The sequence below is a fragment of the Bombina bombina genome, chromosome 1, assembly GCF_027579735.1.
Source record: "Bombina bombina isolate aBomBom1 chromosome 1, aBomBom1.pri, whole genome shotgun sequence".
NCBI classification, from domain to species: Eukaryota; Metazoa; Chordata; class Amphibia; order Anura; family Bombinatoridae; genus Bombina; species Bombina bombina.
In genome coordinates, this window is record NC_069499.1 from 533375728 (window position 1) to 533390727 (window position 15000).

At 35.5% G+C, this 15000-nt stretch overlaps 1 protein-coding gene across 1 annotated transcript in view; it reads left to right on the forward strand.

Annotated features, from left to right (window-relative positions):
- Nucleotides 1-15000, forward strand: part of KLF7 (KLF transcription factor 7) — a 203277-nt gene that overhangs the window by 155388 nt on the left and 32889 nt on the right. The window contains exon 3 of the mRNA XM_053698640.1: nucleotides 10526-10649. Coding sequence (XP_053554615.1) covers nucleotides 10526-10649 — 124 coding nt within the window. The remainder of the gene's footprint in view (nucleotides 1-10525; nucleotides 10650-15000) is intronic.

A 15000-nucleotide genomic window follows, 5' to 3' on the forward strand; every position in this document is an offset into this window, starting at 1 on the left:
GATAATTACAGCACTATTTCAAAATCCTTGGAGGTTGAACTTCAGCTCCACAAAGCGCTGTATTAGCGAAGCGCTGTAAAGTGAGGTATACCTGTACATATTGCTACTAAGCAAAAATATGCCACAGAAATAGACTGATACAGAAACACCACTTAGATATACAACAACAATGCAGAAAATGTTTTGTTTATAAACAAATGGATTTGTGCCAATATCCCCCTGTTGTGTGTAACAATTTGGTCTCATTGACTGCACTCCCAAAGATGTATTTAAACTCTTTGTAAGGTTGTGCTAAACCAGACTTTTAGAATTTGTTTCAAAATCTGACCATTTTCCATTGGTTAAAGGGAGAGTCTACACCAGAATTTTTATTGTTTTAAAAGATAGATAATTCTTTTATGACCCATTCCCCAGTTTTGCATTACCAACACTGTTATATTAAAGGGACAGTCTAGGCCAAAATAAACTTTCATGATTCAGATAGAGCATGTAATTTTAAACAATTTTCCAATTTACTTTTATCACCAATTTTGCTTTGTTCTCTTAGTATTCTTAGTTGAAAGCTTAACCTAGGAGGCTCATATGCTAATTTCTTAGACCTTGAAGCCCACCTCTTTCAGATTGCATTTTAACAGTTTTTCACCACTAGAGGGTGTTAGTTCACGTATTTCATATAGATAACACTGTGCTCGTGCACGAGAAGTTATCTGGGAGCAGGCACTGATTGGCTAGACTGCAAGTCTGTCAAAAGACTGAAAAAGGGGCAGTTTGCAGAGGCTTAGATACAAGATAATCACAGAGGTTAAAAGTATATTATTATAACTGTGTTGGTTATGCAAAACTGGGAAATGGGTAATAAAGGGATTATCTTTTAAAACAATAAAAATTCTGGTGTAGACTGTCCCTTTAATATAATTTTTACCTCTGTGATTACCTTGTATCTAAGCCTCTGCAGACTGCCCCCTTATCTCAGTTCGTTTGACAGACGTGCATTTAGTCAATCAGTACCCCCTCATTTGTAACTCCACGGCGTGCTCACAATGTTATCTGTATGACACACATGAACTAACATCCTCTAGCTGTAAAAAATGCCAAATGCATTGAAATAGGGGGCAGCCTCAAGGGCTTAGAAATTGGCATATAAACCTACCTATGTTTTAGCTTTTAATAAAAAAATACCAAGAGAACAAAGCAAATGTGATGATAAAAGTGAATTTGAAAGTTGTTTAAAATTGCATTAACTATCTGAATCATGAAGGTTTAATTTTGACTAGACTGTCCCTTTAAAGCATTCCACCAGTGGGTGTCCCTGTGACAATGTATTGGAGTTGTATATAATGCCAGGGAGTCTCATTCAATTATAAAGAGAAAAAGCAGGAATGATTCAGCCCATAAAGGCAAAGTACTGTAGTTTTAGAACCAGTCAACACTGGGACGCCTTTGAATTGCGGCATGGATACAAAGTGCGTACAAGTGCTTGTTGTGATATGGGACTTTAAAGAGGAACTGAGCATTCTGGTAGGAGCCGGAAATATCCGTGGTGGAAATATTTTACATGCAAACATACCTCACACTGTTTGCTGGCATTTTCTGTGAGTAGACACCCCTTGGGCGGCCTTTAAATTATTCACTTTTTTATTGTTCTATATTAAAAAGATAATACACTATGAGGAGCTCATTTGTGCGCTTCCTTTTTTCTTCAATATATTCATCTGTTCCTGTGACGTAGCCTCAACAGTGCCTTTTAGGAAGCTTCCGGTCTCCTTTTGAAGGATTATCTATACACAAGCTACGGTTGCTTTGTGACTTTGGGGATACTATCCTTTTGACTTTGTATTTGTTTTGGTCTCATATTTTCTGTGCAGGAGCCAGATAAGCCACTACAGTGTAGAATGCAGCATGGTTAGGCTGGTGGAATATTCCAGTTCTTGCAGAAAAAAAAAAAAGGAATTCAATTACAGAAAAAGAAATGACAGCACTTAGTAATGTTATTTTACTGGTCATAATTAAACATGTTATGGAGAATTAAGTGTATTTATCCAATGTAGTTTTTTTTTCTTTTCCTGCAAAACCCATATTATTAATATATTACACACAAAACTTGTATACTTTAATGTGAGCGGCTGAGAATTTTGTTAGTGGGAAACATAAACCTTTACTTTGCCCTCAGGATATCAATACATATGTTACTTTAAGGAGAACTGAATCATTTTAGAAAAGCTGATTACACAGATCAATTCTATACATTTATTTTCTGACCTTTAACCTTTCTATTCTCTGTGGATATAGTATCAGCAGATGCATTATGCCCTGTATCAAGCTTCTAGCTGCTACACATTTATGAACTAACATTATGGTATTGCTATATTTTACATGGATAGTAGATGTGTTTTCCATTATATTCACCTTCATACCAGATAATGGCCACTCTCCTCCTCCTTGTTTAATTTGTATCACCATTTTGAATTTTTTTTATTTAGGTGCTTATTTCACTAGATTTTCAATAAGAACAGGCTATTTAAATGCGGTTATAATCACCATTCGAATACTGAATTGAAGAAAGAAAATAGTATTTACTTTTAAAGACTTTTTTTTTAATCTGTAGATATTAAAATTTACAAGTCAATTAGGTACACTAAGCACCTTGTAATTACAAGATATTTTTGTTTCCTTCGTACAGAAATACAATTTTTTTGTCTTGCTGCAATTATTTCCAATAGCCAAATGCTACTGCCCACTTGCTTTATTGGGAGAACCTAATCCTGGCTTGAGTCTGCAGAAGACAAGTGTAGTCATAGTCATTCTGCTGGTATGAACGGCAGTGTTTTGCAGTTATCTGCTGAAGCCAGTTATGGTCAGATGTGTAGCAGGGTTAGCCTTGCTATGTCTGACGTGAACATCTCCTGTTCTGAGAATTAGAAAATCCTCATTTCTCAGAGCCAACTTGCATAAAAAGGGGACACAGTCATTATGACAATAACATTTTATTTTCTCAAGGTGTATACCAAATAAATATCCACTTGTGCTCTGATACCTAAAACTAGTTACCAATGTATATACCATCTATATACTGCAAATTCTAAGCTCTTTGGGGCAGGGACCTTTTTCTCCCTGTATTTTGTTTTGTTTTCTGTTTTGTGTATCTGTATCTTAATATAATTTAGTATAGTTTTGAACTCCTTATGTACTCGGCTTTACAGAATTTGGCATTGTATAAATATTATGTATTATAATAATAATAATATATATTTACATAGATATCACCTGGAAGTCGCTTAATTTTATTTCTTCACTAAACTTAACTTCACCTTATTGCCTTCTGTCAAAGAAAGTATATCTTAAAAGCTCTGACTCGTCCAAAAAAAAAATCTTATGAGGTTTGAAAATCCCATTTGAGTGAGTTTAATAGGTCATCTAGCCTTTTAGCTTTTAACGTAATACTGCAAGGATTGGATACTAACCTTTCCATACGGGCCCCCAGCAGGGCAGTGAGTCACTGTCTACTCTGAGACAGATGCTGCCTTTATAAAAGCTAAAAAAAAACAAGACCATAATTTATCAGATTTTGAGCATTCTTTTGTAGAAAGACAACAGAAAAGCTGAGCAGGACAAAATAAAAATCCTTTTAGGGTTACTTAGGAGAGGGTGGTTGTTTATATGATTTCTTCATAGTTACCATTTCTGTAGTATGATAATAGATCTGCTACATTTGGAATTGTGTCTCTAAACTAAATCATATTTGTCTTTTGCAGAAATGAGACAAACCTATGCACTTTTTATTTATCTTTTTCTAAAAAACAAGCAATAGACAGAAATATATGTAGTTTGGAATATATGTAGGTAATGATTACCCACTATTTAATTAAATGAATATTGTTAGTTTCTTGTAATATTCTATATAAACATGCAGAGTGTTTACATTTTATTGTAGCAATGAGTTTATTGATCTGTTTTGTGCTGTAGACATACTCGTACCCTGTCACCTTTAGAAAAAGTAGTCTTGCAGACCGTGTTTTTATACCTTGTTGTGCTTTTAAGTTTTTAATTTGCTTTTCTCCTTTTTAAAGTAGATGTTCTTGCCTGGGTGTCTCCACTACTTAAAAAGGAAATTTAAACCCCAAATTGTTCCAGCTTGCTTCTATTATCTAATTTGTTCTGTTCTCTTGGTAGTTTTTGTTTAAAAGGATACCTAGGTAGGCTGATTGGTGACTGCTCATATATGCCCTGTAGGGCATTGCAACATCTTCAACAAAGGATGCCAAGAAAACAAAGCAAATTAGATCATAGAAGTAAATTGGAAAGTTGTTTAAAATTGTATGTGCTTTCTAAATCACAAAAGAAAAGAAAAAATTGGTTTTCATGTCCCTTAGATTCCCTCTTATGAGCTGCAGACAGGTTTATTCCAACCTTCCATGCTTGTCACTCAGATCAGGACTGAACATAGGGCATTTGTTCGGTGGGCTGGGGCTATTTTTAGGCTTGTGCCTGTGCCTTAGCCGCACCCAGTCACCAACATTATTTGTGTATGATACAGGGCTAGCTCAGGTGTCTGTCATTTTGAGTAACCATGACCACACAGGCTGATGAGCAATAAGCAGTTATTCTTGATCAACGTGAATTTCATTGGCTTCCATTTTTTATTATATTTTACCTTTTTACTGTTTAATAAAAAAAATTGAAAATACAGTGACAGAAAAATGTTGTAAATCAAACTAAAACATTATATTTGTCCGTTTTTGGAGTATGGTTAAATAATTAAAGGAGGTGGCAGTGGGCTGCTTGTCCTTAAACTACCCGGGCCTATTTTGGGTCACAGTCTGGCACTGTTGTCACTTTGATGCATATATTTTCTCAAAAGAGCCAACTGATGTATCGGACTGACCCATTGGCCAAAACACCGTGCAACTATGTAATTTATCCTATCTTACAGAGCAGTGTTCTTATGACCATGCGTTGCATGTCAATCTTTGATCTGCAATAACAAGACAAGAAGAAGGAGGAAACTTAAAGACTGTAGCTCTAAAATTGTACACAAAACATCATTGGGTTTAAAAAAACGTTTGATAGTAGTTATTTGTATAGAATGGGGTCTGTTCTCGTATGAGTACTTATCGTACTTAGGCTAACAATACTCACTGTTAACACTGTTTGTAAGGTTGGCACAAGGGAAGCAATTACACTCGATTCATTAAAAAGGGCTTTCATCCTGAGATCTACCAAGAAACATACTTGATAATGAGGGAAAAATATTTAAGATTACTTTGCCATTGCACGCATATAGCCTAGGCTAATGAACACACTCATGCCTCATGGTAACCATTTCTTTTTTAATGCAAGCTTTTGGTTCTCTTAAAACCTTAATCTGATTTTATATACCTCTTTAACTCATTTCCCTGAGTTCAAAAGCTTAGACATTTTGATTCCAGTAAATTCATGTTATAAATGCTGCTGCTATAATTGAAAAAAAAAAATGCCAGTTCATCCAGGGTCCTCTAGGTAACAAAAATATATTTTATTCAGTAGGAAAAAGTCATAATATTGCTATATTAGCGTTTTTTTTTCCATTTTAGAAATATTATGCAAATTAAATTATTTTTATATTTTGTGAGTGTCTAAATAGGTTTTAATTATCATAAGGATTTACATGTTTTGGATAAGCCTATAAAAAAAAAATATGTTTATGTCCAAAACTAGGCTTTATGCATTAAAATATATACACTTTTCCCTTGTGAAATGTATCTGAAACGCAACATTTTTCTTTCAGGATTCATACGTCTATTATCAGATTTGCTTAATTCTTATGGTATTCTTGTTGAAGAGAAGCCTAGGTAGGTAGCGCGTGGAGCACTACATAGCAGGAAAGCTGCTGCCATATTCTGCTCATGCAAACGTATAACATTCTTTCAAGACTGCTGCCATATAATAGTGCTACAGATATATGCCATTCTCTTGAGCTTACCTTCCTGCTCCTTCAAAAAGGGATGCCAAGAGAACAAAAAAAATAATAATTAAAAATAGAAGTAAATTGGAAAGTTGTTTAAAATAGGTGCTGTATCTGAATCTCAAAAGAAAAATGTTGGTTTTCATGATTCTATTCCAGTTGAAAAACCTATAATCTAAATATTGTTCAGAAGTATGTGTGAAATACTAGCTAAATCTGTATATACACACACTACATGTAAAATAAGTGAAGTATTCTATTATTGTTTTATATTGTGGTGTAATATACAATTCACACATTAATGTATAGTTTTAAAAACGTTTTTTAAACCCACATTGTCTATTTTTTTTCTGATGTTTAAAAATAATAATAAATCTGCAGCGCAAACAGTTCTGACACACAAGCTCCCAAAGATCTCCTACTAAAACCTAAGCAAACTTTAAAAGTATACTAAGTAAAAATTTAGTATAATACATCAGAATAAATTGGAAAAACACTTAACTATGGACCCATACCATAGAAAACCTTAAAGTGAATGTCAATTTTGATAAATTAGTGCCCAGTTTTTAATAAACCTATTAAAAACAAAGGTACTTTAATTCATCAAAATTGACAATTCACTTGTTTTCTTCAAAAACTTACCTTTTAATCCTGGCAGCCGCTCCAGCGATTTCCCCCGGCCGTCGGAAGCCTCTGCGACGTCAGAAATGACGAATCCGGCTTCCTCCAATCAAGGGTTCCCCCCCAGGGGAATCTTGGCCTGATGCAACGCCGTGATTGGAGGAAGCCGGATTCGTCATTTTGGACCTGTGATGACTGCTTGCGACGGGCGGAGGAAGTGCTGGAGCGGCTGCGAGGATTAAAAGGTAGGTTTTTGAAGAAATCGAGTGAAATGTCAATTTTGATGAATTAAAGTGCCCTTGTTTTTAATAGGATTATTAAAAACCGGGCACTAATTCATCAAAATTGACATTCACTTTAAACATATATGAGCATATAGAAATAAGAATGTCCAAGTTGTGTGAAAAATGTCCAAATCTGTGTAAAAAAATCTGTCCAAAATATGTATCCAATACAGAAAGTGTCTGAGTGATAAAAATCATGTATAATATTCATAGTCTTCATTCATAGAAACACTCTGTGAAGATCATAGTACCTAGTATTTTTTTCTATTGTATTATACTTTAAAGATTCAGAGCATGCACGTTTAAACGACTTCCCAATTTACTTCTATTATCCAATTGGCTTTGTTCTTTTGGTATCCTCTGTTGGAAATCATACCTGGGTATTAGTGGGAGCTAGCTGCTGATTGGTGTCTGCACAAATATGCCCCATGTCATTGGCTTACCGGATGTGCTCAGTTACTTCCCAGTTGTGCAGTGCTACTTTAACAATGGATTACAAAAGAATGAAGCAAACCTTATAATAGGAGTAGATAGGAAAGTTTTTTTTGTTTGTTTTTTAAATTGTATGCACCGTGAAAGAACATTTTTTTTTTTTTTTTTTTGGGTTTCATGCCCCTTTAAACGTAAAATGCAATGGATTATGGTTACTACCTGGCAAGTGTTTTTTGCGGGCTGGTAAAACAGCATGCTGAAGTATGTAAACTGTGGAGTTCTACTCTGTGTAAAGCATTGCTGGGCTAAAAAGAAGCTGCACCCAAGTGATAAATCGCCATAGAGCAGACACATTTTTGAGCTGGTTGTTCGTTCCGGAGTGCGCTTCTCTCTGTATTATACCACTAATAAATGAATGCTTTAAACGTACAAAAACGTGTGTCCATGTCTGATGCAGCAAAACATGTTTTTCAGAAATACAAGTAAAATTTTTTTTAGTTTTCCACAAAAAAGAATGATCTTTAAATTGTTCTATAAAAAAATAAATGAATTAAATGAAGTTTACTTGCTACATATAAAGTTTTGGAACCATCATTCTCATTTTCTTCCTGTATTGCAAACCCCCCCCCCCACTAAAAAAACAAAAGGAAAGCAGTGGTGACATTACTTTTGTTAAAATTCTCGTATAAAAATAAGATGCTCTAATTCGTTAGAGCATTTTATTTGTAAACACAAAATATGTGTTTATAGCCAGTTTTTGCTCTTGTGCCACTCCAGGTAAGGCTAGATCTGAGTAAATCATGTGCAGGCATACATGTGTATTCTCCATTCATTGGATATGCTCTCGCCTGGGGCAGAAAAGGGGAGAAAAAAGTTAAAGGGACATTGTACCCTAGATTTTTCTTTTCCATAAATGTTTTGTAGATGATCTATTTATATAGCCCATCTGGGAGTGTTTTTATTTTTAACAATGTATAATTTTGTGCTGATTTTCAGACTCCTAACCAAGCCCCAAAGTTTTAGATGTATACAAACTGTTTGTGTAAGGGTCTTTAAATATGCAGGGCAGGAGGGGGGTGTCTGCCTTTTATGCTTTCCCAGACCCTTTCAATGGGTGTCCCAGTCTAACCTCATCAACAGTGCTAAACCGGGAGCTTCTAAGTACGTTTTTATAATGGTTTTACACTGGATTTTTATATCTGTATCTCGGCATATTCTTCTTTATAGTAGTGTCTATTACATGAAGTTATATGAAAATTGGTGTATACGGTATCTTTAAATGTATACTTATAGATGCACATTTGTTAAGATAACACTAACTAGAGCATTTTTTTAAAATAAATACTGTACACTTTTTTTTTCAATTTTAACAGTTACAGTGCATTTCAAATTTGTGAACACAGGTAACTGAATAGAGGCAGTGTCAAATCTTTTTCCAGTTACCAAAATAATTATGCACTGGGAAGCTGAGAATTGGAAAACCTCACATCAGCTACAAAAATAAACTAATTATGAAAAAAAGGATTATAAAAAAACTGATGTGATTCCGGGAAGCACAAACAATTAAAAATGTTCTTATTGCGGAGTTTGGAGCTTTGTCTGGATATATCCAGAGCAGATCAGCTCACTCTGCCTAATGATGTATGATTGAAACTGGCTAAAAATGAGTTTGGCTTGTTAATGCAATGATACACTGACTGCCCGTTAATACTTGTTCACCCATAAATGTCTCATTACATGTGAGGATTTTCAGCACATTTGAGTCCAATAAACACTCAAAAAAATCACCATGAAATGTTCTCTTTCTGGACGTAAAACATGATCAATGGGACTCAGAGGGATTGTGGTGAATTGCAGAAATCACAGCTCCATTTTCTATGCGCCACTGCAAATTCCTGCCAAACAGGCCTGGGGTCCTGTTAGTATACAGGTGAAAGCTATTAAATATTCAAAGGTGACCCTATTATTGGCCTCAGTGTTGCCATAACTATATCCAGGTCACCAGTGACCCAAATCTAGTTTATTATGTGAAAACTTCAAGTATGTCGGCAAACTGGATTAGAAAATGTAATTTACAGTTTCTTTGTGTATAGTGGCTTTAGAATGTTTTAAATAGCAAATGTTTTTTTTCAGAACTTCTCTCTAATTTAGGGACCAGATAGTCAGGCATACACAGACTCTTTGTGAACAGAAGTGTAAATATATGGGCAGCTATAAGTCCTTTAGTAAAACATATCTAACAATTGTAAAAAATACTTTAAATATGATTTTTCCTTTGAAAACCATGAGGTAAGTTGTTCTAAAGAATTGTGACGGACCACTTTCTTTTGGTATCTTTTTGTTAAAAAAGCGTATATAAATATCCTCATGACCAGCAATGTTCTACTGAAAGCTAGCTGGTGATTTGTGGCTACACGCAAGCCCCTTGTCATGGGCTCACCACAAGTGTTTATCTAGGTCCCATTGCTGCTGTGGCTTTAATTATATGTTTAGCTTCTTTACAGAGGTTAAAGTGAAAGTAAACGCTAGGATTGACTATTGATACAAAGGGCACTTTCATTCATGAAGTATAAGATACTTCATGTAGAAAGCTCCTTTATTTGATTCAATTAATCACCGTTCTTAGCTCCTACAGCAGAGCACGGCTAAAAATGTTTTTGGCTAAGAGGTGACGTTTTCACCTCTTAGCCAATAGCAATGTGGTAAATCCGGTTCTCATGGGCGCCAAGCCGGATTTACAGCAGTGCTATTGGCTAAGAAGTGAAAACATCACTACTTGGCCAAAATTTTTTTTTAGCCGTGGGCTGCTGTAGCAGATAAAAACAGCGATCGATTGAATCAAATAAAGGAGCTTTCTACATGAATTATAGCCCTTTGCTTCAATAGTAAATCCTAGCGTTTGTAAAACGCTAGGATTTACTTTCACTTTAAAGGGATATAAAAGTGAAAAGGGATTAAACACACAGTGAAAGGTCTCTCCAGAGCAGCAGTGCATTACTGGCAGCTAGCTTAACAGTTCTGGTGAGCCAAATGCTGCTCAGTTAAAAAGCATACCTAGGCAGGCGCAGAAGATGCCAAGATAACAAAGTAAATTTGGTAATTGAAGTAAAATAAGAACTCACTTAAAATTGCATGCTCCGTCTGAAACATGAAAGTTTTATGTTGATTATAATGTTCCTTTAATCTTGCACTTTTTGCCTTGTTGTTTCCCCCCTTATGTTTATTTTCTCTGTGGTCCCCTTCACAGGTGAGAAGCCATACAAGTGCTCCTGGGAAGGGTGTGAGTGGCGCTTTGCTCGCAGTGATGAACTTACGAGGCACTATAGAAAGCACACTGGGGCGAAACCATTCAAATGCAACCACTGTGACAGGTGAGGACTATGCTTTAGAATTTGGTTTGACACTGACCATTTCTGAGCAAGCAAAATAAACTAGATGTGAGCGCCTTGGTGTCAATTGTTAAGTACCCTTAAACTTATAGAAAAAAATGTGTCAGAAGCCTGTTTTTAAAATACTATAAAGCCTGGTCGGCATTTTAGCTAGCGGCAAAAATTACCTCATTAGAGACTTATCAGTGTAATTAAGGAAACTGACGTGTAAATGTACCCGTCTACCATTTTGTTGCACTGGGCTATAATCCTTTATGCAACATTACCATGATTAACCACCTGCAAGTGAAGAGGACTAAAGTTTTTAAACCATGGAAGGGGTAGATGATTTTTTAAGGTAATTCTATAGTCATATAAGACTGCTTTTTTGGGGGGGAAAGCTCATAGATATATTTATCACTGGTTACTGAGTTGTGTTTTTTTGTTTTGTTTTGTAGGAATAATTGATTAAACCTTGATTTTGGTGACCTGTGCTATTTTGTTATATGGTAAAATAATGCTAGTAATAATGTAGTCCTAGTGGCCAAGAATGCATAGGAGTAATCTAACTGCAGTGGAAGATCGATGGTTCTGCATCAGCCTAGAGGCAGCCACATATACTTAGTTGGTTTACAAAAAAAATAATATGATAGCTGCATCAGTTAAATATATATTGGACTGTTTAACCATGTGATGAGAGATTCGGCTGTATATATAGACTCTTTATACTGCTATTGATTAAATATTGAATGTTTCAGCTTTTCATTCATAAGTGAATTGCACCATTATCAGTACAAGAATATTAACAAATAATGTAGACTTTCTTTATGGGGTTTTTAAGGTTTGCCTTTCACTTTATTTCTTAATGATGCCTTTAAAAAAGTCTATAGAGGCTGGTGAAGGATTACATTGCAGATAATTATTTGCCCCATGTGTTCTATATCTCTTTCAGCTGAGTAATACCATTCTTTATTGTATTATTTAGAACCTGCCATTCTAATAATGTAATTCTAATAAGATTACACTGGTCTTTTAAGAAAAACATTTTTAATCACCCACTACGTATTTCAGAGGCAGTAATTTTACGTCTCTAATTTCCTGATTTTCAGTTAATGTCCTAGTATGAATTTGATGATGGTGATATTCTGCTTCCTATGAAAGGCATCTACAAAAAAAACAATATTCCTGCTCTGAAAAAAACTGAGTCGAAGGGTGAAAAGAAATCCAGTGCTTGAATAATTTGAAGTGACAGGCCTGACATTATCATCTTATGAAAGCTTGGTAGCTAAGGCCTAGCAGGCCAAGCAAATCCTGGGTCAGTCTGTTGTCAACTTTATTGAATAAAGATATGTTATTAATTACATTAGAAAAGGGCTGAAGATGATGAGGACTTTGGAGTACAGCTGAAAGGCCAGTGAAATGTCTGCAATACAATCAGTTGTATATTTAGAAGCTGGTTAAATAACAAGTCAGGAAGCAGGATGACTGATTATAACTTTGATTAGGAGGAAATGTGCTCTTTTGTTCATCCTGTCCTCTTTAGACCTTACAGCCCCTTTCGCTGAAGAACTTTTGTAATGCGTGTTCCACATATAGTATACCGCCTGGTAAACCAACTAAGCCATTGATTTTAAAGGGACAGTTCACCCAAAAACTTTCTCCCCTTTAAATTATTCCCAATGATCCTTTTTACCTGCTAGAGTGTATTAAATTGGTTGCAAGTAGCTCCTTTACTCATATTTCAGCATTTCAAATAGCTGATTTAGCTTGTGGTTTCCCAACCTATACTGAAAGTTTTGATACTGGCGTATAGGCTATTGACAAGCCTAAGTAAACACAGCCAGCAGAAGAGATTACACCCTCAGTGGGGGCATGATAGTTAGAACAATGGAAAATTATCATTTTATTACTTCTTTATGTATTGAGCTTTGGTGTTCCAGACAAATATAAGATAAGGAAGCAAGTCTGTGTACATGAAAGTGATAACATAATGAGATCTGATATTACCTGAAGTTCAACCCATTATAATAGGCCGTGGTTTCAAAGCACAAAACCAGCTACTTCAGATACACAAATAAACCCGAAAATGCAATTTCTCAAATGTTTTATACTCTGCAGTTGGTATAACAAGTTATTTAAAATACATTTATAGAAAAACAATTTTACAGTGTACTGTCCCTTTAAGTAAACTATCAGTTTACCAGTTACAATAATCAGCATTTCATTCTCATTGTTTAATGTGGTTACTGTCAAGAAATAAATATTTTACATTCTCTTTGTACTAAAGTTATATAACTAATAATAAATACCATGCCCTGTCTGTACCATGCTGTCACCCCTTTTGTGCCATGATCATTTCTGTTCAATACGTTTTGTTCCTGTTGGCATCTTTCACACATTTTCACACTCTTATCCCTTTGCTGCAATTTCTTTCCCAATTGGTCCATGTTTTTTACCCTTTACATCTGGTCCTTTGAAATTTTTAAAATGTAACCAGTAAACACACAGTTGTAGATTTGTGGACTCAGTATTGTATATCTATGATATAATTAAAAGAACTGTAAAAAAAAAAAATTGAGATTTGTTTCTCGTTTTTAATTTGAGCAATTTAGTATTTTTAAAGACAGAACAGTTCTTTATTCCACTTGTTATAAACATATGATATTGTCTGTGCAGTATATCACCTATCTTGCATCTGCTTTATCCAAAACCCCTTTTTGCTATAATAGCATGATAGAATAGCATTCAAAAGACAAATGGAATGGAATTATATTATAGCAGAAAAGGGGTTTTGGATGAAGTAGGTGCAAGATAGGCGATATACTGCACAGACAATACCATCATATTTTTTATATCGCCTATCTTGCACCTACTTCATCCAAAACCCCTTTCTGCTATAATAGAATATCATTCAAAAGACAGATGGAATGGAATTCTATCATGCTATTATAGCAAAAAGGGGTTTTGGATAAAGCAGATGCAAGATAGGTGATATACTGCACAAACCATACAATCATATGTTTATAACAAGTGGAATAAAGAACTGTTCTGTCTGTGAAAATAATTGTTTCAATTAGAAAAAAAATTACACTCTTGCTATGACTTTATGGTTGTGTTACCATTGATTTATCCCCCCCCCCCAAAAAAAAAATGTATTACCTTTTGAGATAACATAGCGGCATTATTATAATTTATTTGTACAGCGCCGCAAATATTAGTTATTTTTTGATGTGTGTGTCTGTGTTGTGTATGAATGTGTGTGTGTCAAATAGTTTTAATTTAACTAAAACAATAACATTATATTTCATTTGTAATGCTTGCCCCTCCCTCTTCACACTTAGGTCCTTGTGCAAATCTATTCCACTCAAAACAATCTTCTATTTAGTGAACTTCTAGAAACTTAGTATGGTTTGATTCTGTGTACATAGATTTGCAAGGGAGCAATGTCATTAAAGGAACAGTAAAGTCAAAATTAAACTTTCATGATTCGGAAAGAACATGCAATTTTCCAATTTACTTTTCTTATCTAATTTTGCTTAATTCTTTTGTTATTCAATGAAAAGCATATATAGGTAGGCTCAAAAGCAATGCACTATTGTGAGCTAGCTGCTTGTCACTGTCTCACCCAATGTTTTCAGCTAGGCCCCAGAAGAGCATTGCTCTCCTTAAACAAAGGATTCCAAAAGAATAAAGCAAATGTTATAATAGAGCATACTTCTATCTAAAACCCAAAAATGTTCTTTCATGATTTTGGCATTTAAGGTCTATTTCTCAACTCTGTATGTTTATAACATTTTTGCTGTAATGAAGGGGCATGCTATTTCTGCAGACACAAATTCAGTTTTGAGAACTACAAAACTACTCACCCTTCAATGTTGAAAAGATAACTCAACAAACGCAGGAGGAAATTATACGTATTCACAAAGGCACACACACACACATACACACACACACTATATGAAATAGAACTCAAATAATCCTATATAATAAAAGGCCAAGTGTGTTTGTCCGAAGTTGTCATGCGTAGTAGAGACTGCACACGAGGACAAACACACCTGGCCTTCCAACTAACCTGGTGTTGTGTGGTGGAGTGGGCGTGGCTGGGCGGGGGTGGAGTGGGCGTGGCCGGGCTGATGCGGAGTGGGCGTGGTCAGCCGGGATGTGGGCAGGGCCAGATACCGGGGCCAGCTGCTAAGAGACAGAGAGCTCTAAAGAGGTAGGGATAGAGAGAGCAGATGAGGGGGGATAGAGAGAGGGGGAGAGAGACAGCAGAAGAGAGGGAGGTGAGAGACAGCAGAAGAGAGGGGGGAGAGAGAGGGGAAGAGAGGGAGGAGAGAGACAGCAAAAGAGAGGG